Source organism: Panthera tigris, chromosome A2, assembly GCF_018350195.1.
Source record: "Panthera tigris isolate Pti1 chromosome A2, P.tigris_Pti1_mat1.1, whole genome shotgun sequence".
In the NCBI taxonomy this organism is placed as follows: Eukaryota; Metazoa; Chordata; class Mammalia; order Carnivora; family Felidae; genus Panthera; species Panthera tigris.
In genome coordinates, this window is record NC_056661.1 from 15,294,334 (window position 1) to 15,319,361 (window position 25,028).

General features: G+C 46.7%; 1 protein-coding gene across 5 annotated transcripts in view; it reads left to right on the plus strand.

Moving 5' to 3' along the window:
• Window positions 1–25,028, plus strand: part of LARS2 (leucyl-tRNA synthetase 2, mitochondrial) — a 167,953-nt gene that overhangs the window by 36,634 nt on the left and 106,291 nt on the right. For all 5 annotated transcript variants that reach the window (XR_006214756.1, XM_042978749.1, XM_007088398.3 and 2 more), the window contains one exon: window positions 22,570–22,659. Coding sequence is in view for 4 of the 5 variants with exons in the window: in XM_042978749.1 (XP_042834683.1) it covers window positions 22,570–22,659 (90 nt within the window). In the remaining variant the exon portion in view is untranslated. The remainder of the gene's footprint in view (window positions 1–22,569; window positions 22,660–25,028) is intronic.

Here is a 25,028-nt window from a genome sequence, read left to right on the forward strand (position 1 = left end):
GCTGCAGCCTCAGGATTCTTACATAAGACGCTTAATTCTCAGGATTAAAAAAAAAAAACAAAACATACATTTCTGGAATCAAGGCATGTCTGGTGAGCCAGAATGAGAATCGAGCTTTGCTGTTAACGTAGCACTGGGTTTCGCTTTTTCAGACGTTATTCCCGAAACAGCTTGGATCATCTTGAGAAGAAGGAAACTAAGAAACCGAAAGCCGAATTTGAATGGCTGAACAGCTACTTAGGGGAAGACTAGAGAGGAAATAAATTCCAAACTGTGCAATGAAAGGCAGGGATGTGCTTCTTTGTGGGGTGTGCTTTGTGGCCTGACCGGCAGCCATCTTGTGGAGAAGGTGTGGGCTGCATTCTCCTCTCGGGGGTTCAGGGGATGGCCTCGGTGGTCATGAACTGGTCCTAGGGGACGGCCCCGTGAGTTCCTTGTGACAAATAACCCAATTAAAGGCGAGTGTGTCTCTGACTTCTGTGCCCTCCCTTCTCATGAGTGCCCTGAGGCCCCAGCTGGTTCTAGAACAGTCCTTGGCCATACATCTTGATCGCAGTAGACTCTGGGGCCTGAGTTTGATCTGGAATCACCTGGATAATTGTTTTAGGGGCCGTCCCTAGGATTTGCTTTCAAACTCAAGACAAGTATAAGAAGGAAAAAGTTCAAGCCAGATGGGATTCAAAGTAATTCCAAAGTCAGGAATCTGCCAGAGGAGGGCTTTAGTATTTGACTGTGGTGCTTGCTGAGCAATCCCCAAACACACTCCAACGTGAAATCAAAGCCAAACAAGACAAAACGGAAACGTATTCTAGGACTTGGCATAAATGGTGTTTGGATTAACTTTTCTTATTCTCCTTTACTGGAGTAATCAAGAGTTGATTCTTGCTGAGTTTCTTTACTGTGGAGATCTAGGAATTGTTTTTGTTTTTAAATGTTTTATTAATTTTTGAGAGAGAGAGACAGAGACAGCACACAAACGGGAGTGAGAGAGATGGAGACAGAATCTGAAGCAGGCTCCAGGCTGTCAGCACAGAGCCCGATGTGGGCTCAAACCCACAAACCGTGAGATCATGACCTGAGCTAAAGTCGGTCGCTTAACCAACTGAGCCACCGAGGCGCCCCTAGGAGGTTTTATTTACATTCATTTTCATTGGATTTTAAATTCCTTTGTCTGATTTCCTTCTTGTATTTCTGGGTTCAGTCTTCTGTAAATGTTTGTGCCCAGTAATAAGACTGACAGCTGTGGCCATCAGTCCCAGCCAGGCCAGGCCAACTCGGGAATTACTGCCCCCTAAGAAAGCCATCCATTGAGGGACACCTGGGTGGCTCAGTTGGTTAAGTGTCCTGCTCTCGGTTTCGGCTCAGGTCATGATCTCACAGTTTGTGGGTTCGAGCCCACATCGGGCTCTCTAGCTGGCGGCAGGGAGCCTGCTTGGGATTCTCTCTCTCTCTGCCCCTCCCCCACTCACACTGTCTCTGTCTCTCTCAAAAAGAAATAAACTTAAAAAAACAAAAAAGTCATCCATTGAAACAAATGCAAATGTACTTCCCCAGCTTCCGGAAGGCAGGCTGAGTCTCCCGGCTGGTACAGGAGGCACCAATGAATTGCCCTCTATCAGGATTTTTACCAGGACAGGCTTTTGGTGCCTTCAAGCTTTTGCATGTTTTATCTGTCAGCGCTGCACAGCCTACATAAAGTAGGGGGGCTGCTGGGGTTTCCATGGCATTTCCACCCCGCGCACTGGTTTTTCCATCTTTCTCCACTTTCACTGTCCTTTTTCCACTCCCTTGTTGGCTCTCACCTCTTCCCTCGACTTCCCTGCTTTCCTTTCCAATGCTGTCCTCCTCTCTTCTCTCTCTCCTCTTTCTCTCTCTTTTTTTTTTTTATATATTTTTTATTATGGAAAAATTCCAGCTTGCGCTCAGAGTGGCATAGAGAACCCCGAGGCGTTCATCACTCAGCTTCAACAATAGCTGTTTTGTGACCAGTCTTACTTCATCCTTACCCTCCGCTCTGAATTACTTTGCAGCAAGCAAGAGGTCAGATAACTTTGTCTGTAAAGAATTCAGTATCTAGGGGCGCTTGGGCGGCTCAGTCAGTTGAGTGTCTGACTTCCACTCAGGTCATGATCTCACAGTTCATGAGTTCGAGCCCCGTGTCGGGCTCTGCGCTGACAGCTCAGAGCCTGGAGCCCGCTTTGGATTCTGTGCCTCCCTCCCTCCCTCTCTCTCTCTCTCTCTCTCTCTCTGTCTCTCTCTGCCCCTCCCCCGCTCATACTCTGTCTCTCAAAAATGAATAAACGTTAAAAAAAATTCAGAATTCAGTATCTATTGCTAGAAGATGAAGGGGCTCGCTCTTTCCTCCTTTCTTCCTTTCTTTCTTTCTTTCTTTCTTTCTTTCTTTCTTTCTTTTCTTTCTTTCTTTCTTTCTTTCTTCACATTTCTGTTGTCACGCCTGAAACAATGAAGGACAACCCCCTCACGTCATGAGTTTCCAGCCATTTGGCCCGTTGCCCTGGTTGCCTTGTAAATTCTTGTTTCCGCCAGCGTTCGTCTGCCTGCACTCTTGCTGGTGCTTGTTTGGCTGTGTTTCTGCCCCACCCCCACGTGGTTATCGCGGCACCCTCTTTTCTGTGCAAAACACACAAGCCCTTTGGACCATCCCTGCAGGAGTGTCCTTCCAAAGGCAGCGTGATTTGTATGATCACAAGGTGAAAATTATGTCTACTTGCGGGCCCTTGACCATGGCATTTTGTTTACGTAGAGGACCGGGACATCTGATAGGGAGGAGTAAACTCCAGGAAATAATGAGTAGAAAGATAGATTTTTAACGTTTTTTTTAATCTTAGAAGAATTGAAAGAATAGCTTAAAACAAAAAGAACTTGGGGGCAAGTGAGCATCTTGAAACCCTGGTTGGGAAGATTCCCGTTGAGAGCCTGGGAGCCGTGGTTGCCTTGACAACGTGTCGCAGGCAGCGCAAAGTGACTCTCCCAGTCTTTCCAGTCCTTCCAGAGGTGAAGCCGCTTGTCTGGCAGAGGGGGAAAATTCACCTTTTTCCAGGGGTTTTCCTCCGGGTGGGAGGGCAAAGGGGCTGGCTGTCTCTGCTTTAGCTCTTGAGGGTTGGCATTTCCCCTTACAGTGCCTACTGTTTACAGGGACGTTGGTGCTGGGGCCTGAGGGTTAGTGCTCAGGACTGTGGTCACCTCGAGGTTGGGAACCACATCTCTGTGTGACTACGGGGCACACGAGCCTCTGACCTCCTGCAGAGCCACGCTAGTCCGGGACTTAAAAGTCCGTGTTCCTTGTGCGTCTTTGGACTCTCCAGCCCTGACTATAGATGGAGGTCTCCTGGGCCCCTCTGTCAATTTAGTCATTCAAGGAAGTCGCTTGTTTTATCGAGTCCCCACGGGTGGTCACGAGCCCAGGCAGGCCATCCCTGTCAGGGATGCACACTCTGGCCAATGGCAGTGGAATTGCCCACTGGTTTCAGAGGCCTCGATTTTGGTGACGGGTCTTGCCTTTCACATGTGGTCGGCATGATCTCTTGCCCCTCTGAGCCCCACCTTCTCTCCAAAGGAATGTTTCTTAAGGCTATTGAAGGGATGACCCTTCGATCACTCTCTAAATGCCTTCGAAAATAGGAGTGCGAAACCTTTCTCTCCACAGGGGCGCCTGGGTAACTCAGTCGGTTAAGCATCCAGCTCTTGGTTTCAGCCCAGGTCATGATCTCGACAGGTCGTGAGATCCGAGCCGAGCCCCAAGCCCCTCGTTGGGCTATGCCCTCGCAGGGCAGAGCCCGCTTGGGGTTCACTCTCTCTTGCTCTCTCTGCCCCTCCTCTGCTCACGCAGGCAAGCTCTCTCTCTCTCTCAAAATAAACAAATAAACAAACAAAAAAACCCCACAAAAAACCTTTCTCTCCATATCTGAATCAGGCCTCCTGATCGGTCTTGCACACCAGCCAGGTACAACCTTTGATAGAATGAGTGCCTGTAGTTGTATGGACACACTGGACTTTTAAGCGTGTTGGGAAGCAATATCTAGAAGATCTTAAAGGTGAAATTGTTACTCCATGAAATAACAAGGATTATTTATATGTTACTTATCCAGTGGCTGTTAAACTCTGTGAGCCTCAGAATCACCAAGAGAGCTTGTTAAGCCCAAATTTCTGGGCCCCACTGCCAGGGTTTCTTATGTAGTGGATCTGTGAATTTGTTTTTCTGTTCAGAAAAAAGGATCTTAGGAATGACCGTGCTCCCAAACCTTATTAGTTAGGAATCAAAATACAGGCCTACCTTCAATTATTTCTGGCATAACGTAGAGCGTAAGTGAATAATAAAAACAAACTATGAGAAAGCTGGCACTGTTTTTGCAAATACAGGAAGTATTTTTAGAACTTCTTTAATCGTGCGATATTGTACATGTATAGACTAGAGCATAAAACATGTTTGTAGAGCGACCACCTAGGTTACAAACTAAAAGTCTGCCAACACCCAGTTCTCTGTGTGCCCTTTTCTTTTTAAAAAAATTTTTTTTAAGTGTTTTATTCATTTTCTGAGAGAGAGAGAGCTGGGGGAGGGGCAGCGAGAGAGAGAGAGAGAGAGAGAGAGAGAGAGGGAGACACAGAGTCTGAAGCAGGCTCCACGTTGTCAGCACAGAGCTCCATGTGGGGCTTGAATTCATGAGCTGTGAGATCATCACCTGAGCCATAGTCAGACGTTTAATTGACTGAGCCACCCAGGCGCCCCTGTGTGCCCTTTTCTGTTCACACCTTTGTCTCTCCTGCTGCAGGAACCACTGTTCTGACATCTGTGACCGTCACTGCCTGGTTTGCAATGTAGTTTTACCACCTACACAGGTGTTTTAAATAGTTACGTAAATGAACTCCTGTAGTAGGGGTTCTTTTTTTGTTTAATTTATTTTTTATTTTTTATTTTTTAAGTTTCTTTAGAGAGAGAGACAGAGACAGTGTGTGAGCAAGGGAGGGGCAGAGAGAGAGGGAGAGAGAGAATCCCAAGCAGGCTCCGTGCTGCCAGTGCAGAGCCCAACACGGGGCTCGAGCCCGTGAACCACGAGATGGTGACCTGAGGTGAAATCAAGAGCCGGGTGCCCAACTGGCTGAGCCATGCAGGTGCCCCCATTGCTATTTTTATCCCAGACAGTTCCCCTGTATTGGTTTTCTATTGCTACCATAAAAATGACCACAAACTTAGCATCTTAAAACAACACGAATGTATGATCTCACAGTTTCAGTGAGGCCAGCAGCAAGGTGTCTGCAGACCTGTGTTCCTTGTCAGGTGTGAGGAGGAATCTGCTTCCTACCTCATTCGGGGTGTTGACTGAATCCACTTCCTTGGTGGTCGTAGGACCAGGTATTCATGTGTTTGCTGGTGATCAGCCGGGGACCAGGCTTAAACGACTGAGCCACCCAGGCGCCCCACAATATATTTCTTATTATATCACAGATTTCAGTTCTAGAGGTTTGTTTTAGGGCCCAGAATATGATCTGTCTTAGCATCTGTTTTGATAATAATGTGGATTTGGCTATTGTTGGATAAAGTGTTCTGCAAATATCAATTAGGTTCTGTTGGATGATAATGAGTTCTTCCAGTTCCTGTTGAATTCTATCATTTGTTTTGAGAGGAGCATTGAAGTCTTCACCTATAATTGTGGATTTTTCCATTCTCCTCTCAGTTTTGGCAGTTCTTCACATATTTTACAGTTCTGCTGTTTGGTGCATATACATTCAGGATTGCTATGTCTTCTTGGTGATTTGCCCTTTTATCATTGTGTGATGCCTGTCTCTGTCACTGGTAATTTTCTTTGCTCTGAATTCCACTTTACATTTTACTTTGAAGTACGTGAAATATACTGAAAATATAGTCACTCTTCTCTCTCTCTCTCTTTTTAGAGAGAAAGAGTGTGTGAGTGGGGGAAGGGCAGAGAGAGAGAATCTTAAGCAGGCTCCATGCTCAGCACAGAGCCCAGTGTGGGGCTTGATCCCCTGACCCTGGGATCATGACCTTGAGCCAAAATCAAGAGTCAGACACTCAACTGACTGAGCCACCCATTTGCCCCTCACCACTCTTCGTAGTCTATTTTATCTTACATTAATAAAGCCTTTCTTCCTTTCTTTTGATTAATTTTTACATGGTATATCTTTTTCAATCCTTTGATTTTCATTGTACTTTTTAACAGAATACAGTTGTTTCGTTTTTAAAAACCAGTTCTGCCAAACTCTTTTAATTGGTATATTTGCACCATTTATACTTAATGTAATTATTGGTACGTTGTGACTCAATTCTGACAGTTTATTTTCTGGTTTCTTCTATTTTTTTGTTTCTCTGTTTTCTTTTTCTGCCTTTCTATGAATTACTTGAGTGTTTTTTAGATTTCCATTTAGATTTATCTATAGTTTTTTGTTTGTCTTTAGTGTATCATGTATAGCTTTTTTAGTTGTTGCTTTAGGTGTTATATAACATGTATAATGTATCACGGTTCATTGTTATGATCATTTTACCAGTTTGAATGAAATGTAGAAACCTTACTTTCCTTTACTTTTCCCCATTTGTAATATATTCAGAAAACTCAAGAGAAAGTCTATTGTATTTACCTATCTTTTTGCTTTTTTCTTTGTTCTTCATTCCTGATGTTTCAAGATTCCCTTTTTTATCATTTTCTTTCTACACAAGGAACTCCCTTCAACCATTCTTTAAGTGTAGTTTCGCTCATGACAAATTCTCTTAATTTTTCTTAATATGAGAATGTCTTGATTTCCCCTTCGTTCTTCAAGGATAATTTCACTGGATATCCAATTCTAGGTTGACAGTTCTTTTCTTTCAGCACTTGAAAAATGTGCCATTTCTTTTTGGCCTCTATGGTTTCAGATGAGAAATCTGCTGTCTTGTGTATTGTTTTCTCCATATAGGTAATGCAGTATTTCTGTCAGGCTGCTTTCAAGGTTTTCTTCCTTATCTTTAGTTCTCAGACATTTGATTATGATTTGTTTTGGAGTGGATTTCTTTGAATTTGTCTTGTTTGGAGTTTCATTCAGTTTCTTGAATATGGAGGTTTAAGTTGTTTTTCTAAATTTGAGAAGATCTCAACCATTATTTCCTAAAATACTTTTTCAGTTCCATTTTCTTTCTTCTCTATTTGTGAGATGCCAATGACTTGAATATTAGATCTTTTGTTATCCTCCCACATGTCCCTCAGGCCCTGTTCATTTTGAGGCTCAGGGAAGGGAGGCTTTGTTTATTTTTCTCCAGTCTGTTTTTTCTCTTTTGTTCAGATTAGATAAGTTCTGTCTTCAAGTTCATTGATTTCTTTCCTATGTCCCCTCCATTCTGATGGTGAGCCCATCCTTTGAGCTTTTTATTTCAGTTCTTTTATTTTCTAGTCCTAAAATTTCCATTTGGTAAATTACTTTTTAAATGTAATTTATTTTTTTTTAATTTACATTCAAGTTAGTTACCATATAGTGCAACAGTGATTTCAGGAGTAGATTCCTTAATACCCCTTACCCATTTAGCCCATCCTCCCTCCCATAACCCCTCCAGCAACCCTCTGTTTGTTCTCCATATTTAAGAGTCTCTTATGTTTTGTCCCTCTCCCTGTTTTTATATTATTTTTGCTTCCCTTCCCTTATGTTCATATGTTCTGTGTCTTAAAGTCCTCCTATGAGTGAAGTCATTTGATATTTGTCTTTCTCTGACTAATTTCACTTAGCATAATACCCTCTAGTTCCATCCATGTAGTTGCAATTGGCAAGATTTCATTCTTTTTGATTGCTGAGTAATACTCCGCTGTGTGTATATGTGTGTGTGTGTGTGTGTGTGTGTGTGTGTGTGTGTGTGTATATACACACACCACATCTTCTTTGCCCATTCATCCATCGATGGATATTTGGGCTCTTTCCATATTTTGGCTATTGTCAATAGCACTGCTATAAACATTGGGGTGCACGTGTCCCTTCGAAACAGCATATCTCTATCCCTTGGGTAAATACCTAGTAGTGCAATTGCTGGGTTGTAGAGTAGTTCTATTTTTAGTTTTTTGAAGAACCTCCATACCGTTTTCCAGAGTGGCTGCACCAGTTTGCATTCCCACCAGCAGTGCAAAAGGGATCCTCTTTCTCCGCATCCTCGCCAACATCTGTTGTTGCCTGAGTTGCTAATGTTAGCCATTCTGACAGGCGTGAGGTGGTATCTCATTGTGGTTTTGATTTGTGTTTCCCTGGTGATGAGTGATGTTGTGCATTTTTCCATGTGTCTGTTTGCCATCTGGATGTCTTCTTTGGAGAAGTGTCTGTTCATGTCTGTGCTGACAGCAGAGAGCCTGATGTGGGGCTTGAAACCATGGACCGTGAGATCATGACCTGAGCCAAAGTCAGACACTTAACCAACTGAGCCACCCAGGTGCCCCTGAAGAATTCCTTTAAGAGCCTGGATCTTATTTACCTTGTATATTAACAGGGATATTCTCTGGTACTGCTCCCGTGGGTAAAGGTGGGGCACTGCCTCTCTACTTCTAGCTAGATGTGGGAGTCTAGGATCTCCAGGTGGCCATCACTGACACCCTGGGGAAGGAGGACCTCCTCGTTCCAGCTAGGCAGGGTTAGGAGTATAGACTCCCCACTAGACCCCTGCCGATACCGCTCTGACTGGGAAAGGAGACATTGTTACTGTCCCATATGGACTCCATTGGCAACATGGAGGGGTGGCCTTGACACCACTGAGCGGGGATGGACTTCCTGACTCTCCAGGAGTCTTCCTGACTCCTCTGACACTCTACCCTCAGGGAGAGGGAGGGATACTTCATTACTGCTGATTGGGGTAGAAGTCCAGACACCCTCTGTGGTCTCCACTGTCACCGCCAAGGAGGAACGTTCGTTAATGTCCAGTAGGGGTAGAAGTCTCGGCTCTCTACTAACTTCCTCTGACACCACCCTGCCACAGAGTTTGGGGTGCCTTGCTGTAGCCCCCCAACATTGTAAGTCCAGGCTCCCCACTAAGCCTCTGCTGGTGCAGGTGGGGCTGCCATTTTTTTCTGTGGTGTTGGCTAGAGTAGGGCAGTTGTTGTCTACATTTTCTTTCTTGCTGGCTGGTCTCTTCCTGGTATTCCAGCTAGGGAGAGCAGGCTTTTGTTTTTCCTCTGTTTCTTTTTTTAATGTTTAATTTTTTAAAATTTTGTTTGGCACTCCTCGACAGCTCTGGGTTATTGGTTTAGTCAGCTGCAGTTCTGGGACTTATGAGGCATGAAGACAATCCACGGAGCTCCCCGCCGCGTCATTCCTCGGGTGCTAAGGTCTTTAACTGCTCTGCCTTCTCTTTTTCAGTTTTCAGAGTCTTATGTTTGTTTTATATATGTAATGACCAGGGTGTTGTACCTCGTGAAAAGAATAGGGAAAAGTACATCCGTGCCATCTTCCTACAAGAGGTGGTATATAGAGTGTTAAAAATCTCCCCACCTCCTGTGAGACTCTGATCTGTGCTTCCCTGCCCCTTACCCTTCCCTTAAAAATCATCGGACTAAAAGGTATTCAAGATAATTTGCTACACTGTTTTTTTCTAAGTTTATGGCTTTATTTCTTGGTCTGTGCCACCTGTGACAGGGTTTAAGCTGTGACAGGCTTCTACTACTCATTGCTTCTGGAGCTGGTGGGCAGCAGAACAGCTCATTTTGCACACTGCCGTCACTGTGCTGCATCCGTGGAATTGATGAATTGATATTTCCTCTTTCTCTGGACCCACGCCCGTGTCTAACAAATAGCCTTCCTATTATTCAGGAAACCTGGAGACGCCACGTCTCAAAATACCTTTCAGATGAACGCTGTCCTGTGAATCCTGAAATTTTCAAAACCGTTGCAGATAAAATTAATGTTCTTTCGTCCCGGGGAAAATGGAACAGTTGTTGGGAGCTGGTTTGGCTCGGATGGTTGAAATTCTGGCAGCTGACCAAGCAGACGGATAACAAATTGCAATTCAAACCCATCAGTCTCATCTGCAGTTTAATGGAGGGCTTTCTGTTCCCAACTGGCTAGTTAGAAAAGCTGTCTGGATTGTTAGACCGCCGCCACGGCACCCTTGTCGGCTGGCAAAGAACAATTACCCAGAAGTTAAGCAAATGGTTGCTTCTTGTCCGCCCGACTATGGGTAGTTGTCAGGACCTTGTGTGGTTTGTGTCGGGAGACAGCATTCGGGTTCCCCATGAAAATGATAGTGCTCAGAAAATAATGGTCAAGAAACTAGCTAGGAGAGGAGCTCACTGAGCGAGCTGATTTCGCTTCGGAAAGACAGTGCGAGTTGTCTTTAAAACCGCAAAGACCATGATTTTGCTTCCATTAATACTCACTCCCTAAATTGGCCTCAAGAGCACAAAGGACGTGAGCCTTCCAGATTATGTGAGAGTTTAGCCGCAGCCCTCGACTTGAAAAACACGACCTTTCCAAGTAAAACGCGTGTTCTAGAAAAGCACAGGGCCTACCTAGCATTTGCCATCTCCAGTTCGCATGTAGTGCCCATTTCCAGTGTAAAGCGAGCCCTGCGGCGAAGGAGCATAATTACCCGAAAAATGAGCTCTTAGGCAAATGGTAGGTTCGTGAGTAATTAATTACCCTGATATTAACACCTGTTCCCTCAACTCCGCACCAGAGAGGAGAACAGGGAAGGCAAGGGAGGCCAGAGGTGGAGGCTGGGCAAAGGTGGAATTGAACAGATGGTCGAAGGAAGAGGAACGAGAGGGAGTGGCCAGCGGGCGTCTTGGGGAATAACAGTCTGGCAAGGAGGAAGGGGCGGCCCTGCAGCCGAGGAGGGGGAGCCACCGGCCAGGCCTGCACACGACCCCCGGCCTTTCCCTGGTGATGGGAAACGGGCGAAGGAATGGAAATCGAGCAGAACCTGCTGGCAGGGCCGATGTGCCGGGAGTGAGGGTGGGTGGCGGACTGCCTCCCTTTCCCCCCACGCGAATGGGAATGAGCGGGGATGACGTATGAGAGACACTTTGTGTTAAGGGAGGACAGGCCATGAGGAGGCCCGCTGTAGGTGGCCCCAGTCTTCTGAGCGACGGAGGAGAGGGCTCCGTGCCGCCAACCCTATGCGGGTGGGTAGCCGGTGCCCGGTAAACGTCTGTGGAATAATTCAGCGAGTGGACGAACAAATGGGACCTCCGCGGGGTGGAAGATCCATCCCTTCTGTTCTCTGTCCCACCATTTTCTCTCTGTCGCTCTGGCCGATTACTGAGTCCCTTAGGACAAGGGTCGGAGACCCTTAGCGAATGGGTTTTCACGGGTGGATCAAATGAGAAAAAAACAGAATTCAGAGCCAGCCTTATATACCAGGGAGCTGAGAAACCAGTCTCAACGGATTTTTTTGTTTTTAAATCGTCATTTGTTTGACATTGTGCATGTTGCTAATGGAAATAAACACGGTGTGTGTGTGTTTGTTTTGCCTTGGAAGTTGGAAGGTTCCGCATACAGGTATCTTATTAGAGCACGTTGTGTGGTGGGAATTGGGGCATTTCTCATGTGAACCCATACTTAGCAAAATTTAGTATGAATAAACCAGACTGGTTCTAAGAATAAATATGCTCCTCTTTTAGAAAGCCTATTATGTTTAAGAAAATTAGCAAGGGCTCTGTCTCAAGGCTTTCTTTCTTTTTTTTTTTTTTTAAATATAGTGACACTTGACCGCCTGAATTTTGTTATATTTGTTGCTTTAATGAAGATTTTTTTTTTAAGTTTATTTATTTATTTTGAGAGCGTGAGAGAGTGCACGCATGTGTGTATGGGTGGGAGAGGGGCAGAGAGAGAGAGAGAGAGAGAGAGAGAGAGAATAGCTCAAGCAGGCCCTGAGCTGTCAGCGCAGAGCCCAACACGGGGCTCTAACTCACGAACTGTGAGATCCCGACCTGAGCGGAGATCAAGAATCAGATGCTTAACTGCTTAACTGGTTGAGTCACCCAGGCGCCCTGCTGTCATGAAGGTTTACAGAGTACCTGCTGGGCACCCATCCCGAGCCAGACAGTACTGGGAAGGCAAGCTGACCCTTTTCAGATAACCTTGATCCCCACAACAGTTTCCAGATGAGGAAAGTGAGACCCAGGGGGACGAGCCATTTGTCCAGGGTCGCCAGCGAGTCCGCAGCAGACCCATGGACAGAGTCCGGGGGTCAGACTGCGGACTTCAGCCTGCCAACCCCATGCTCCTGCTATCCACTGCCCTCCATCTGCCGTCAGGAGCTGACAGCCTGTGTGGGAAAGTGAACAAAACTCGAGGGCCAAACTCATAGGGGCAAAAAGTCCGTTGGGTCCTAAAAGAGGGACGGATATATACTTGGCACTTCAGAGTCAGGTAGAATACAGGGCGCTAAGCCTCCCTGGCGTTCCCCGTGGCCTGGGAAGCCCACCGATTGTCCCCCCACACTGTGGGGAGGGGGACTCAGTGATTCTTGGATGCGCTCAGGGACCCACGTTCTCATCTTCGTGCTGGGCGTCTGCCTGGTGTGTCACCTGTGTTTTCTGATTTAGTCCTCACGTCCATCCCAGGATTTGGTCCGGTTATTGACCCCTTCTACTAATGTATTAGTTAGCTATTGCCGCATAACAAACCGTCCCCAAATATAGCAACATAACAGTAAGTATTAGTTATTTCACAGTCCCTGCGGGATGGGAATCCAGGTGTGACTTAACGGGGTCCTCTGGCACAGGTTTCCTTGTAAGGCTGTCACCAAAGTGGAGGTCTCCTCAAGAACTGTAAAATTGTAGGCTAGGGGCGCCTGGGTGGCTCAGTCGGTTGAGTGTCTGACTCCGGCTCAGGTCATGATTTCGCAGTTTGTCGGTTCAAGCCCCGTGTTGGGCTCTGTGCTGACAGCTCAGAGCCTGGAGCCTTCTTCGGATTTTGTATTTCCCTCGCTCTCTGCCCCTCCCCCGTTCGTGCTCTGTCTCTCTCTCAAAAATAAATAAAGATTAAAAAAAATTTTTTTAAACCTGTAGGCTAATTCTAAGTAATACACAGTCACTGTATGAAATCAGTGAAGTTAAAAAAAATTATTTTAATCTTTATTTATTTTTGAGAGAGGGAGAGAAACAGAGCACAAGCAGGGGAGGGGCAGAGAGAGAGGGAGACACAGAATCTGAAGCCCACTATAGGCTCTGAGCTGTCAGCACAGAGCCTGATGTGGGGCTTGAACTCACAAGCTGGGAGATCATGACCTGAGCCGAAGTTGGATGCTTAACTGACTGAGCCACCCAGGTGCCCCTGAAATTGGTGAAGTTTAGAAAACTGTTTATAGTGTTGAGAAAATCACCCATGGTCAGTGTCATCCTGAGACAACCCCATGTCTGTTTATGTTGGCATTTTTTTTCCCCTGGTATTCTTTTTATTTTTTTCATTATATAATTGGAGGCATAAAATACACTCAATTTTGTATGAAGTATCATATTCTCATGTCATTAAACGTTACATCGAGTTTGTGTAAGGATATAATATTTAAGCCATTTCATTTGTTCTAGCTTTAGTGCACCTTGTACAGATATTCAGATAGAAAGACATCTTGTGTAAACATTTATAACACAAGTTTAAATATATGTGGCACATGTTTGGTTCATATAGCTCTCTCTGCTTTGAAAACACTCATCATGAATGTCTTGTTAAAAAAGTCAAGGTGACATTGAGGGGTGCCTGGGTGGCTCAGTTGGTTGAGTGTCCGACTTCGGCTCGGTTGTGATCTCACGGTTCGTGAGTTCGAACCCCATGTCAGGCTCTGTCCCGACAGCTTAGAGCCCGGAGCCTCCTTCAGATTCTGTCTCCCTCTCTCTCTCTGCTTGTTCCCCATTCGCGCTCTGTCTCCCTCTCTCTCAATAATAAATACACATGAAATAAAAAGTCAAGGTGACATTGAGAGGAAGAAAGCATTTGAAGCAGTGCAGATACTGAGTCATGTAGACCCGTGTTTGGATCGTCATTTTGCCTCCTTGTAGCCACGCGACCTTAAACGGGTTACTGTGGGTCTCCATTCTCTGGTCTGTAAGATGATTATTTTACTCACTCAACAGCCACTTACTAAATATCCACTGCCCCAGGTAGTGTTCTAGGCATTTGGAATACATCAGTTGGAGGAAAAAAGACAACACTCTTTGTTTCACAGAGGAACCTTGAAACCAGTGGACTGGGGGTCAGGGGAGGAGGGGAGACAAAATGGGTGATAAACATAATAAATAAGTAATGAAGTATGATAGAAGGTCTTAAGTGGGGGCGCCAGGGTGGCTCAATCAGTTAATCATCCGACTCGGCTCAGGTCATGATCTCCCAGTTCACGGGATCAAGCCCCACGTTGGACTCTGTGCTGATGGTGTGGAGCCTGCTTGGGATGCTCTGTCTCCACCCCCCCTCTGCCCCTCCCCTGCTTGTGCACTTGCTCTCTCTCTCTCTCTCTCAAAATAAATAAATAAACATTAAAAAAAAAAAAAAAAAAAGTCCGTAAGTGCTATGAAAAGAAAAAAGGTAGAACAGGGTAAGGGCAGGCAGGAGGACCAGGAGCAAACTGCAGGTTGAAATAGGGAGCTCAGGCCCCTGCTGCGATAACCAGAGAGACTGACTCCTGGCATCGTAATAAGAACTGAACGACGGGCTCCTGAACGGCCCAGACCGAGTCCAGTACTCCGTCAGGGCCAGGGAAATGCTTGCTGTTATTATTTTGACCGCTGTTGTTACTCCCGAAAGGACAGTCACCCTGATTCCTTGATGCGATTCCTTACGTATTCCCTCATTCCGCTCCCTTTACCCAGACCTCCTGGGAGGTTCAAGTCCATCCAGGCACAGCCAGGCAGGCCAGGGTGTACTTTTCAAGGTGCCGTTTCACTCCCTGATGTCCCTCTTGAGTCGAGAGGCCTGGGTTTCAGTTTCCCTTCTGCACGCCCCCCACCAAGTTGGGCAGTCCCCCCCACACCCCCCTGCCCTGGCCGAGTGTAAAATAGTGTGCACAGCGCCCGCCTCAGAGAGCTGCCGTGGGGAGTGAGATGAGAGGAGGAGGAAAGACCAGTGTGGGAAGCACAGAGCTGTGCACAGACGTGTCCTGTCACGTACTAAGTAAGACCCCCCCCCACCGGCCAGGGCTGTGCTGTGCTATCTGAATCTGCTTTCTCTGCCCCGCTCCTGCCTGAGGTCCCTGTTAGAAGCATCTAAGTGAGGACTTGGGCACCTTCCTTGTCACTCTCTTCCCCTTGTTGGCTTGGCACAGCCTTTCTTCCTAGAAGCATTTCTCCTCCGGGCAGAGAAGTGAGCTGTCAGAAAGTCTGACATGTTTTTAACATTTCTCTTTTTTAAATTTTTTTTTTTTTTTAACATTTATTTATTATTGAGAGACAGAGAGAGACAGAGCATGAGCACGGGAGAGGCAGAGAGAGAGGGAGACACAGAATCCGAAGCAGGCTCCAGTCTCTGAGCTGACAGCACAGAGATGGACGCGGGGCTTGAACTCACGAACCGCAAGATCATGACCTGAGCTGAAGTCGGCCGCTTAACCGACTAAGCCACCGAGGCCCCCTGAGTCCGACATGTTTTTGAGCAGCTGACCATTGAACACAGCTACTTACCCAATCTGGTTGCCGTGCCTGTTGTCACAAAGGCGGGTTTCAGGTGGTCACTTCTTATTGTGTCCCGACTGTGTCTGTCTTGGGAAGGCAGAGAGGGCAAGGACTGACTGAGAACGGAGGGTATCTGCTGTGGGCAGGACGGGCATCCAGGCAGGCGGGTGGAGAGATCCCTCTTAGAAAAGGGCACTGGAGACCTTGCTAGAAATCGCCTATCCAGGGGCACTTGGGTGTCTCAGCAGTCAGTTAAGCATCCGACTTCAGCTCAGGTCATGATCTCATAGTTTGTGGGTTCGAGCCCCACGTCGGGCTCTGTGCTGACAGCTTGGGGCCTGCTTGGGATTCCTTGTCTCCCTCTCTCACTCTGCCCCTCCTCTGCTCCCACTCTCTCTCTCTCTCTCTCTCTCTCAAAAATAAATAATAAACATTAAAAAAAAAAAAGAAATCTCCTATTGACTCGATTGTGCTCTTGGCTCCTGTCGAAGCTTGATTAAATTCTGTGAAGACAGGAAGGCAGGACTGGATCCTGTCTCTCATGCAGCATTTTGGAGGGAGATGTGTTGGGGGTGGGGGGAACCTCTTTGCGGGGATTCTCAACTCCGGCTGCACGTGAAGTTTCCGGGGCAGGGGTGGGACCCAGGCACCGGGAGCTGCTACTGCTCCTTCCCACGGTGCCGCCAAGTTCAAGAACCAGTGCTAAGTTTAGTGGACTTAATACAGGGGTGGCTGTTAATGTCCCACTCCGGCAGATTTCCCCCCTCTTCCTTTTGCCAGCACGGCAGGTGCACGGAACTGTGGACTGGAGCCTTGAACCAGCACCAGTGAGGAACATCTAATACAGCCTGGATTTTTTTTTTTTTTTTTTTGTCTTAAGCTGCACAATATGAATCCTGAGGCTGGCTTCTCTGGCCTTTGAGCTATGCTGTACTTTCAGAACCCCTTCCCTCTAGAACTGGAGAAACAGAGAAGGAATAAAAAAGACGAGGTCATTACCATACTTTTCCCTTGGCTCCGTTGGAATAAGGACCAGAGGACAAAAATGCCTGGTAGGAAAGATCAGTCTTTCAAAAGGGCCGTGAGCCCCCCTCTCCTCCATTTCCAGCCTTCATTGTTGCGAAGGCAGGAGGCCCACAGACCGGGGAGAGGTGGCAAATGCCTTGTCGCTGGAAAGCGTGACGCATGGTGGTTGCTTGCCTTTCTTACCAGCGTACGTGGCCGCCAAACGACGGACGAACATGCCGCCTTAGGTTTTTGTGTCATTGGTTGGATCCTGATAGCTACCCTGAATAGGGTGAGGTTGCAAGGCAGACAGTGCATGGTGGCTTTGCGTGACGTCAGCTGTTCTGTGATCTGGGACCGATGTCTGTCAGGGACGCCAAGGGACCGAGGAACAGAGACCCAAGGAAACCCTGCTGGAGCAGAGGGGCGTTGGGGAGGTGACCTCTCTGGCTCTCTCTGCCTGGGGAGGATGTGCCCTAGAGGTGACGGAACGGCCGCGTGCGGAGTACTCCGTCTGGTCATGTGTTGGCCCTTCCCCTCTTAAAGGCCACCTCTTTTTAGTCACAAGGCCGATATTCGGGAAGGGATAGCGATGGTGAGTGGCAGTGACTCAGGTCCTCCGCTCTCCCTTTCGCCTGGTCCCAGCGGCCCCCGCCTCTGAGTGTGTGATAACGAGGCCAGTCTCACTGCTCCACGACACGCCCTGGGCCAAGCCAAGGGAAGTGGTATCGGCCACCTCACCCACGTGGCCAGCACGCGCTCCGCAGACATTACTGCGTTTGTCCTCTCAGGTGGGATCCGTTACCCCGGTGTTCTCGACAGGGACACCTGGCTAGAGTCACAAAGCTAATGTCGATATGAGGACTCGAACCCGAGTCGGTTGGCTTCCAAGTGGTACGTCTTTCCCGTAGATCAGGCTGTCTCAGACTCTACTTGTAGTGAGCAGCGTGAGCCTGAGGAGACCTTCCATGAGGTACATGGAAGGTGATTGACTGCCCAGATTCTTCCTTTACAGACCAAAAGCTGGTGTATGTCACGAACAGAAAGGAAAGTAGGCCCAGTCTTCTTAGGCTTCGTCAAGGCTAAATCACTGTGTAACAGGAGCTCCTGGCAAGGCCGATTTTGTTATTAACTCGTGCGCCTTGTGAGGTATGGGAGGCAGGCCTCAAAGGATGATGTTTGCTTTTTTTATTTTTTATTTTTTTTAATGTTTACTTATTTATTTATTTTTTTTCGAGAGAGAGAAAAAGAGAGACCGAGTGCGAGCAGGGGAGGGGCAGAGAGAGAGGGAGACACAGAATCCAAAGCAGGCTCCAGGCTCCGAGCCGTCAGCACAGAGCCCGACGCGGGCCTTGAACTCAGGAACCGTGAGATCTTGACCTGAGCTGAAGTCGGACACTTAACCGACTGAGCCACCCAGGCGCCCCAAAGGATGATGTTCGGAGCCTCACCTGTGTTCTGAGGGAGCACATCTCCTGCACTGGGCTCTCTGTTTTGCCGTGAATGTGCAAAATACTTTAATGCTAAAAACCCGGCATCGTAAAATGGAAAATTGCAGCATGGAGGAGTGAGTCCAGTTGAGATCCTAGGTTCATGAATTTAGTCTCCTGGCAGCTAGATTGTGCTTTCCGGAGTTCAGAGGGATATAAAAGTCGACACCTTCATGTAGATCTATGTGGAGTACGGTTGAATTCCAGTTGTTTTTGGAGCTATAACTTTGAATTACTTGGTTTTGTTATAAAAACGAGTTTACAGCAACATGGGTGTTGGCTTGTTTGGAAAACAGGGCAGAGGAAAGCAGGGGAACGAAAAGGGGTTTGGAACACGGCGAACATCCTTCGCTTGACCTCTCCGGTGGTCTCACGGGGGGAGTCTTTTACCAGGTTGGCGCCGCCCCCCCAGTTTGCGGGCATCTGTGGTCGACAGGCCCATGGACACAGGGCTCCCCCCCTTGGGGTCACTGGCAACGCTGGGCCTGGAGGGGGCCAGATTCCAACAGACGTTTATTTAAACTCTTATCTATTCAGCAACTGTCTCGTGGGAGGGGGTAAACTGATATTGTATCAAGAAAAACTGTCTGCCTCTCCAATTTCAAAAGAGGAAATGTATTGCATGAAGTCATTACGTGAGACTTGCCAAGTCAGAAAACTACTTGGAGGCATACCACGTGATTTCAAATTTCGATCGCAGAATCAATCACTCGTTTCCTGGTGAGTAGCACTTTGCATACAGAGCGGGGTTGCAGACTTGGTAGGTCTCTCTGCCTGTTGGTCTTGGAGTTGGTAGAAAGGTGGGGAGTTGGGTCCCACCGCATAATTCCCGTGTACCTGCGAGACGTACTTCACAGAGATGCGCTCCCACCAGCGGGAGAGGGCAAGCCAAGTTAATTTACTTGTGTTTCCGCTTTTAGGGCTCTTTCTGGAATGCCCAGTAGAGAGTTGCTTTTGTTCCACTGTCTCTTCATCTGCCTGCACAGGGTTTCTCCCCTTGGTACCGGTGACCTTCTGGGCTAAATAAGTTTTTGTTCTGGGGACCGTCTTGTGCATCGTAGGGTCCTGCCACCACACTAGAGTAGTGCCAGAGATGTTTCCAGGCATTCTCAGATGTCCCTGGGGAGAGGACGGTCTGTGTTGACAACTCTTTTCTTAGGAAAAGGAAGGAAGCAAGGGCTGTTAACAACTGCAATTCAGCCGTACTCCACATAGATCTACATAAAGGTGTCGACTTTTATATCCCCTTGAATTCCAACCCCCCCAGAAGACCTTTGTCTGCAGGAGTGGGATTTAAGTAAATAGTTCCCGAAACATGAAATTTCTAGCCAGTTGGCCAAAGTCAAAGTTTTTAAAGCGGTTTAATTCCATCAAGATGTCTTTGATGATTTTCACTGAGATGAGGCATCAGAAACCCAGAAATAGTTATTGGGATTGGGGGGGGAGGGGGTCTTTTAAATTAGCAAATCAAGAAAGGTTCCAGAAGGGTTCTGTGACTTTTTTAGGAAATGCATTTCTCTTCTTTTTTTTTTTTTCCTTCTTATATTTAGTTTTGAGAGAGAGAGACAGAGCACGAGTGAGGGAGGGGCAGAGAGAGAGGGAGACACAGAATCCCAAGCAGGCCCCAGGCTCTGAGCTGTGAACACAGAGCCCGACGCGGGCCTCGAACTCATGAACCGCGAGATCTTGACCTGAGCCGAAGTCGGACGCTTCACCGGCTGAGCCACCCCGGCGCCCCTCAGGAAATGTGTTTCTGAGCCGGGTTCAGCATGTTTGTGGTTCTCATGGGCCTGGCTCCTGGGGAAGCCTGGTGAGTGCTTGTTCTGGCGTCTCTTCACGAGCAGAGTGCATGCGATTGAAGGTGCCGGCTGGGCCCTGTGGGCAGCAGATGGGGAGTAAACGGGCAGGAGGGCATATCCTGTCCTCAGGATCTCCTCTGGGCAGGCGACGCGGGGGGACAGTGGGAACGAGGTGAACACGCGTTGAAATCCAACTGTCGGGAGTGGATTATGGTCCTTGGAGCAGTGGTTTTCAAGCTGTACTCTTAGCAGCTGACGTTACTTGTTTTTCAAACAATATGCGCAGAAACCCAATGTAAATAAAATGGGTCAGAGCCAAGTTTGAGGCCAAGGGCGCAAGAAGGGGGCCCAGAGTCCCTTATCCCTCGCCTCACCTCACCTCACCTCACCTTCCCTCATTTCTGAGAACACGCCTTGCGTTACTCGTCTGACTGAAAGGCTAGTGCTTGGTTGGATAGTGATCTTTTTTTTTTTTTTCCCCCGACTGGATCTATTATCTTTTTTTCTAGTAAAAGTAATTTTCAAAACCATAAACCAAGATGAAGATAATAATGATGTTCCATTGCTGTTTAATTTTTCTCTCAGCATGGAGGCAGATTCAGGGGCTGAGAATATAACACACGTACATACGCATGTATATGTATGTATATTCATTTGAACTATTTTGATATTCTATTATGAAAACTTAAATATATAGAAAAATAGAGGGGCGTCTGGGTAGTTTAGGCAGTTGAGTGTCCGACTTCGGCTCAGGTTCATGATCTCACGGTTTATGAGTTTGATCCCCCCATCTGGCTCACTGCTGTCAGCCCAGAGCCGGGTTCGGATCTTCTGTCCCCCTCTTTCAGCCCCTCCCCTGCTTCCACTCTCCCCTAATTAATTAACTAATTAATTAATAGAGAAAAGAGAACTCTCTTTCCCTCAGTGTAACAGTTGTCATTATCTTGGTCACATTTGCTTTATGTCTTTCCTTAAACTAATGGATAAGAATTTTAAAAGACGTTCACAATAACAAGATCTGGGAGTATTTGTACCCAGTTCCCCCACCCCCCACCCGCCCCCTGCCCCAGTTCATCTTGTGGACCATTGTGATTTGAATTTAATTTGTGAAACCTACATGAGGGATACAAATTTGATTCAACATGCAAACGTTCTTGGCGTCTGTGTAGTTTATTTTTCATTCAACAGTGCTTTGGGGATGCCTCAACCTGAGCAAAATGAAACGTACTAGAACATTGCTCCTGCCCTGGGTTTTGTTAGAAAATGGGAGTTCTTAGGTGGCTTGTCTGGAAAACTGAGGAAAATGGGTTGTGTGTGCCACACCTGCAAGGTCTGGGGTGGGCAGGTGGCGGGGTGGAGAAAAGATAATAAAATATCAGATGAATTTGGAGGTTTGGGGGAACGAGCCCTCCCATAGCGGGCTGGTCCCATTCTGGAGTTGGCAGAGTGCTTTGTGCATGATGTCCCTGCAGACCTGGTGTCCTAGAGCCTCGGGACTGTATTGTGTGGGTCACAGCCTTGGCATGGCATGGGGCCAGCCCACCAGGGGACAGCTCTAGCGTGAGCAAAGCCGTTACACCAGTGGGTTATTCACTACCTGCCTTGCAACTGGGAGTGGAGGAGTGATCAGAGTTGGATTCCTTGTTTTCTCAGAGTTTACTGTGCTATTTTAGCACATAAAAGGACCCAGGAATCTTACATGAGAAAAAAATAGCCCCTTGGGGGTCCCAGGAGATTAGCTGACACCTTGCCGGGTTCGTGTCACACTGGCCCTCCCATCCTGAGTTTTCAACTCTCTCTTCATTCATTCATTCAGAGAAAGATGGAGTTATATGCACTTTTGATAGAAGTATGCCTTGTATCAGTAGTCCATCCCAAATGGAACGATTTGGCCCTACCCTGCATTCATTTCTATGTTAGCTATTTTCTTGAAGTTCAAGAGCACTAGAAAAGAAACAATGTGGTATAGTGTAAGGGTTTTACGCTTACTTGAATTTATCAACGTAGAGCTTGGTTAATCAGTAACTTATTTTTAAAGATTCTATAGCAAATGTGTTTTCAGGGCAGAAAACAAATTTTTGCAACCTTGGATTTAGGCTTGGAAATACAAGCCAGGTGATTTCTCACTAAGTTTAATTTCTAATAATGATTTTAATGGGTCTTCCTAAACCAGGCAACAGCCTGAGTCACGGAATATAAATGAGTCTGAAGGAGCTTCCAGGTCCCAGTTATACGTAGAAACACAAGATTTGTTTTCAAATGAGCATCCTACTGAAGCAGCCAGATATTCGTCTTGAATTCTGTGATTGCTTTTAAAATGAACTATGTTCACGAATTAGCATCACGATTCCCAAAATACGTGCTGACAAAAATGGTGATACCCAATTTCATACAATGTAATTCATCTGTTACTTGCATGGATGGGGGGGAGAGGTGTACAGAAAACTTTCAGTTTCTTTTCATTAAACTGACCCTGGGAAAGGTAGGGGTGGCGTTTCAGCAGCTCCTTTCTTTCCAGAATGAATTGCTTGTTCCCTCACTTTACGAATTGGTAGAAAATATGTAAGTTGGTAAATATTTTTGCGGTGTGATCACTTTTCAAAATTGAATCGCGAGGCCAACGCGTCTGTTGATACTGATGTGAGGGGGAATGTTTACAATGGCCTGTGACTGATTTTTCCTCCCCTTTGGCAGGAAATAACTACATGTTTGCCAGATTACTACAAGTGGACTCAGTACCTCTTTATTAAACTCTATGAGGCTGGACTGGCCTATCAAAAGGAGGTAAGTTAAAGATAGCTGCATTTTATTTTATTTTATTTTATTTTATTTTATTGTAATTAATTTTAATTTTATTATTTATTTATTGTGAGAAAGAGAGCATAAGTGAGTAAGGAGGGGCAGAGAGAGAGAGAATCCCAGGAGGGACAGAGAGAGAGAGAAAGAGAGAGAAACAGGGCTTGTGTTTTACCCAAAGTGGGGCTTGTGCTCTACGTGGGACTCCAAGTCACGAATTATGAGATCGTGACCTGAGCCGAAGTCAGTGCTTAACGACTGAGCCACCCAGGCACCCAGAGTTACCTGCATTAAAGAATTTTTTTATCTCCTCAGTCTTACTAGAGCACATCGTTGTTAATTAACATACAAACCCTGTTTGCACAGGAGCAATGAAAATGAGCAAGCACTACCTCAAGTTCATGAAATCATTTTTAGCAGACCCAGAGAGTAGCAACTGCCTGGCTTAGCACGGTGCCTCCAGAACGGGGCTGGGGCTTCTTAATTCTACCACAGAGTATCTGGTGCCGATAATGATATCATGGAGGGAGCATCGGAAGAGCGGAAGTTTCTCTACTCTTAGCTCAGCTAGGAGTGCCGGCTGGGCGACCTCACTCCAGGAATTGTGGTTTGTCATCTGCTAAAAGGGGTGGTAGCATCTCCCTCGCATGGCCTTGGGAAGATCAGAGGTGCTGTTGATTTTTTTTTATTTTTTTTTTATTTTTTAAAAATTTTTTAACGTTTATTTATTTTTGAGACAGAGAGACACAGAGCATGAACGGGGGAGGGGCAGAGAGAGAGGGAGACACAGAATTGGAAGCAGGCTCTAGGCTCCGAGCCATCAGCCCAGAGCCCGACGCGGGGCTCGAACTCACGGACTGCGAGATCGTGACCTGAGCCGAAGTCGGACGCCTAACCGACTGAGCCACCCAGGCGCCCCCAGAGGTGCTGTTTAAAGAACAGCTATCATAGTGCCTGCACATCGTGGTCTCCCAAGAAACGGAGGGGCTTTTACTGCAGGGGCTCAGTAATGGTGGATAAGCCTCAGATGGTGAGAGAGAGGGAAAGACCGCCATAGCGTGGCCGGGTGCTGTACTCTCCAGTATAGTAGTCGCTAGCAGCGTGTGGTTGTTGATATTTCAAGTAATTCAGATGGAATAATATTAATAACAGTCCTCAGTCACCAGCCATGTTCGTGTACTAGTAAGCTAGTATTGGACAGCACAGACACGGGACATTTCCATCGAAACAGAATGATCTACCAGCTGCACCGGTCTAGCCAATTCAGAAGTAACAAGTAGAAAATCCACTGTCCCTTTACGCTGGAGTCCTTCTCCTCTGACCAGTGGGATTTCATGACATAGAATCACATTTGCTTTTCTGCAGTCACATCACACAGCTGGGTCTTGCGGTGAACCGAACTTACTTAAGTGTTCTGTTTGAAGTTGAACAGTTTTTAGGGTCGGTAGGGAGACCAACGCAGAAGCCTCGTGGTGAAGTTCAGAATAAAACCAAAATGCCGTAAACCTCGACATCAACATCGTATGGCTGACCAAAATCAGGAGGTGAAACTGGGGAAGAGAAGTAGAAGCCAGCGTGAGGTGGTCCCTTTATGGTTCATAACAAGGAGGCATAGATCAGGAACTAGAGCTGTACATCCGTTTTCTTATAGTTAGAAAGGTAGCTATGAAAGGTCAAGGTAGCAAAGACCCAAGAATGAGAAGAGGGGATGGGGGTGGGAGGAGGGCTGAATGACCATGCGGAGTAGCTCGTTTCATGGGTCGATAGAACCGTCTGAAGATAATCTGTCGAAACTGAAGTGTAGTTTTATTAAGGTTATGATGGTAAACACCAGAAGAACTGAGTGGAAGCTGCTCAAAGCGGGGGAATATTTTAATACCCATTTAAGATCGTTACGAATGTTCTTTTTTGTTACTCCGCCCAAACTCAACAAGCATTGGTTTCTTGAAGGTGAGTTGCGGTGTTAAATCTGAAACATCAGAGAACTTTTGTACCCTTCCATTGTGATGCATCCGTCTGTCCTGCATGCTGGGTGGATTTTTTTTTTTTTACCCACACATACTCTTGTAACATCACACATTGGCCACTTGGAAAACACCGGTAGGTGTAGTGAGTGACGTAGATCTTCCAAATGTTGATATATTTCACCCCGGGAATATCATCAGAAGAGTTTTTAATTGGTAGGAAGCTGTGGGGAAGTTCATGGTGGCCGGATACAAGTTTTCTAAAATTCTGATTTTCACTTCAGAGTTCAGATTTTATCATTGGCAGCAGAAACCATCCGTGGTTTTCCTTGGAGCAACAGGCTTGCTTTGTTTAATTTTGAGAAAACGTTTGTCAGACTCCTATGTGTCAAT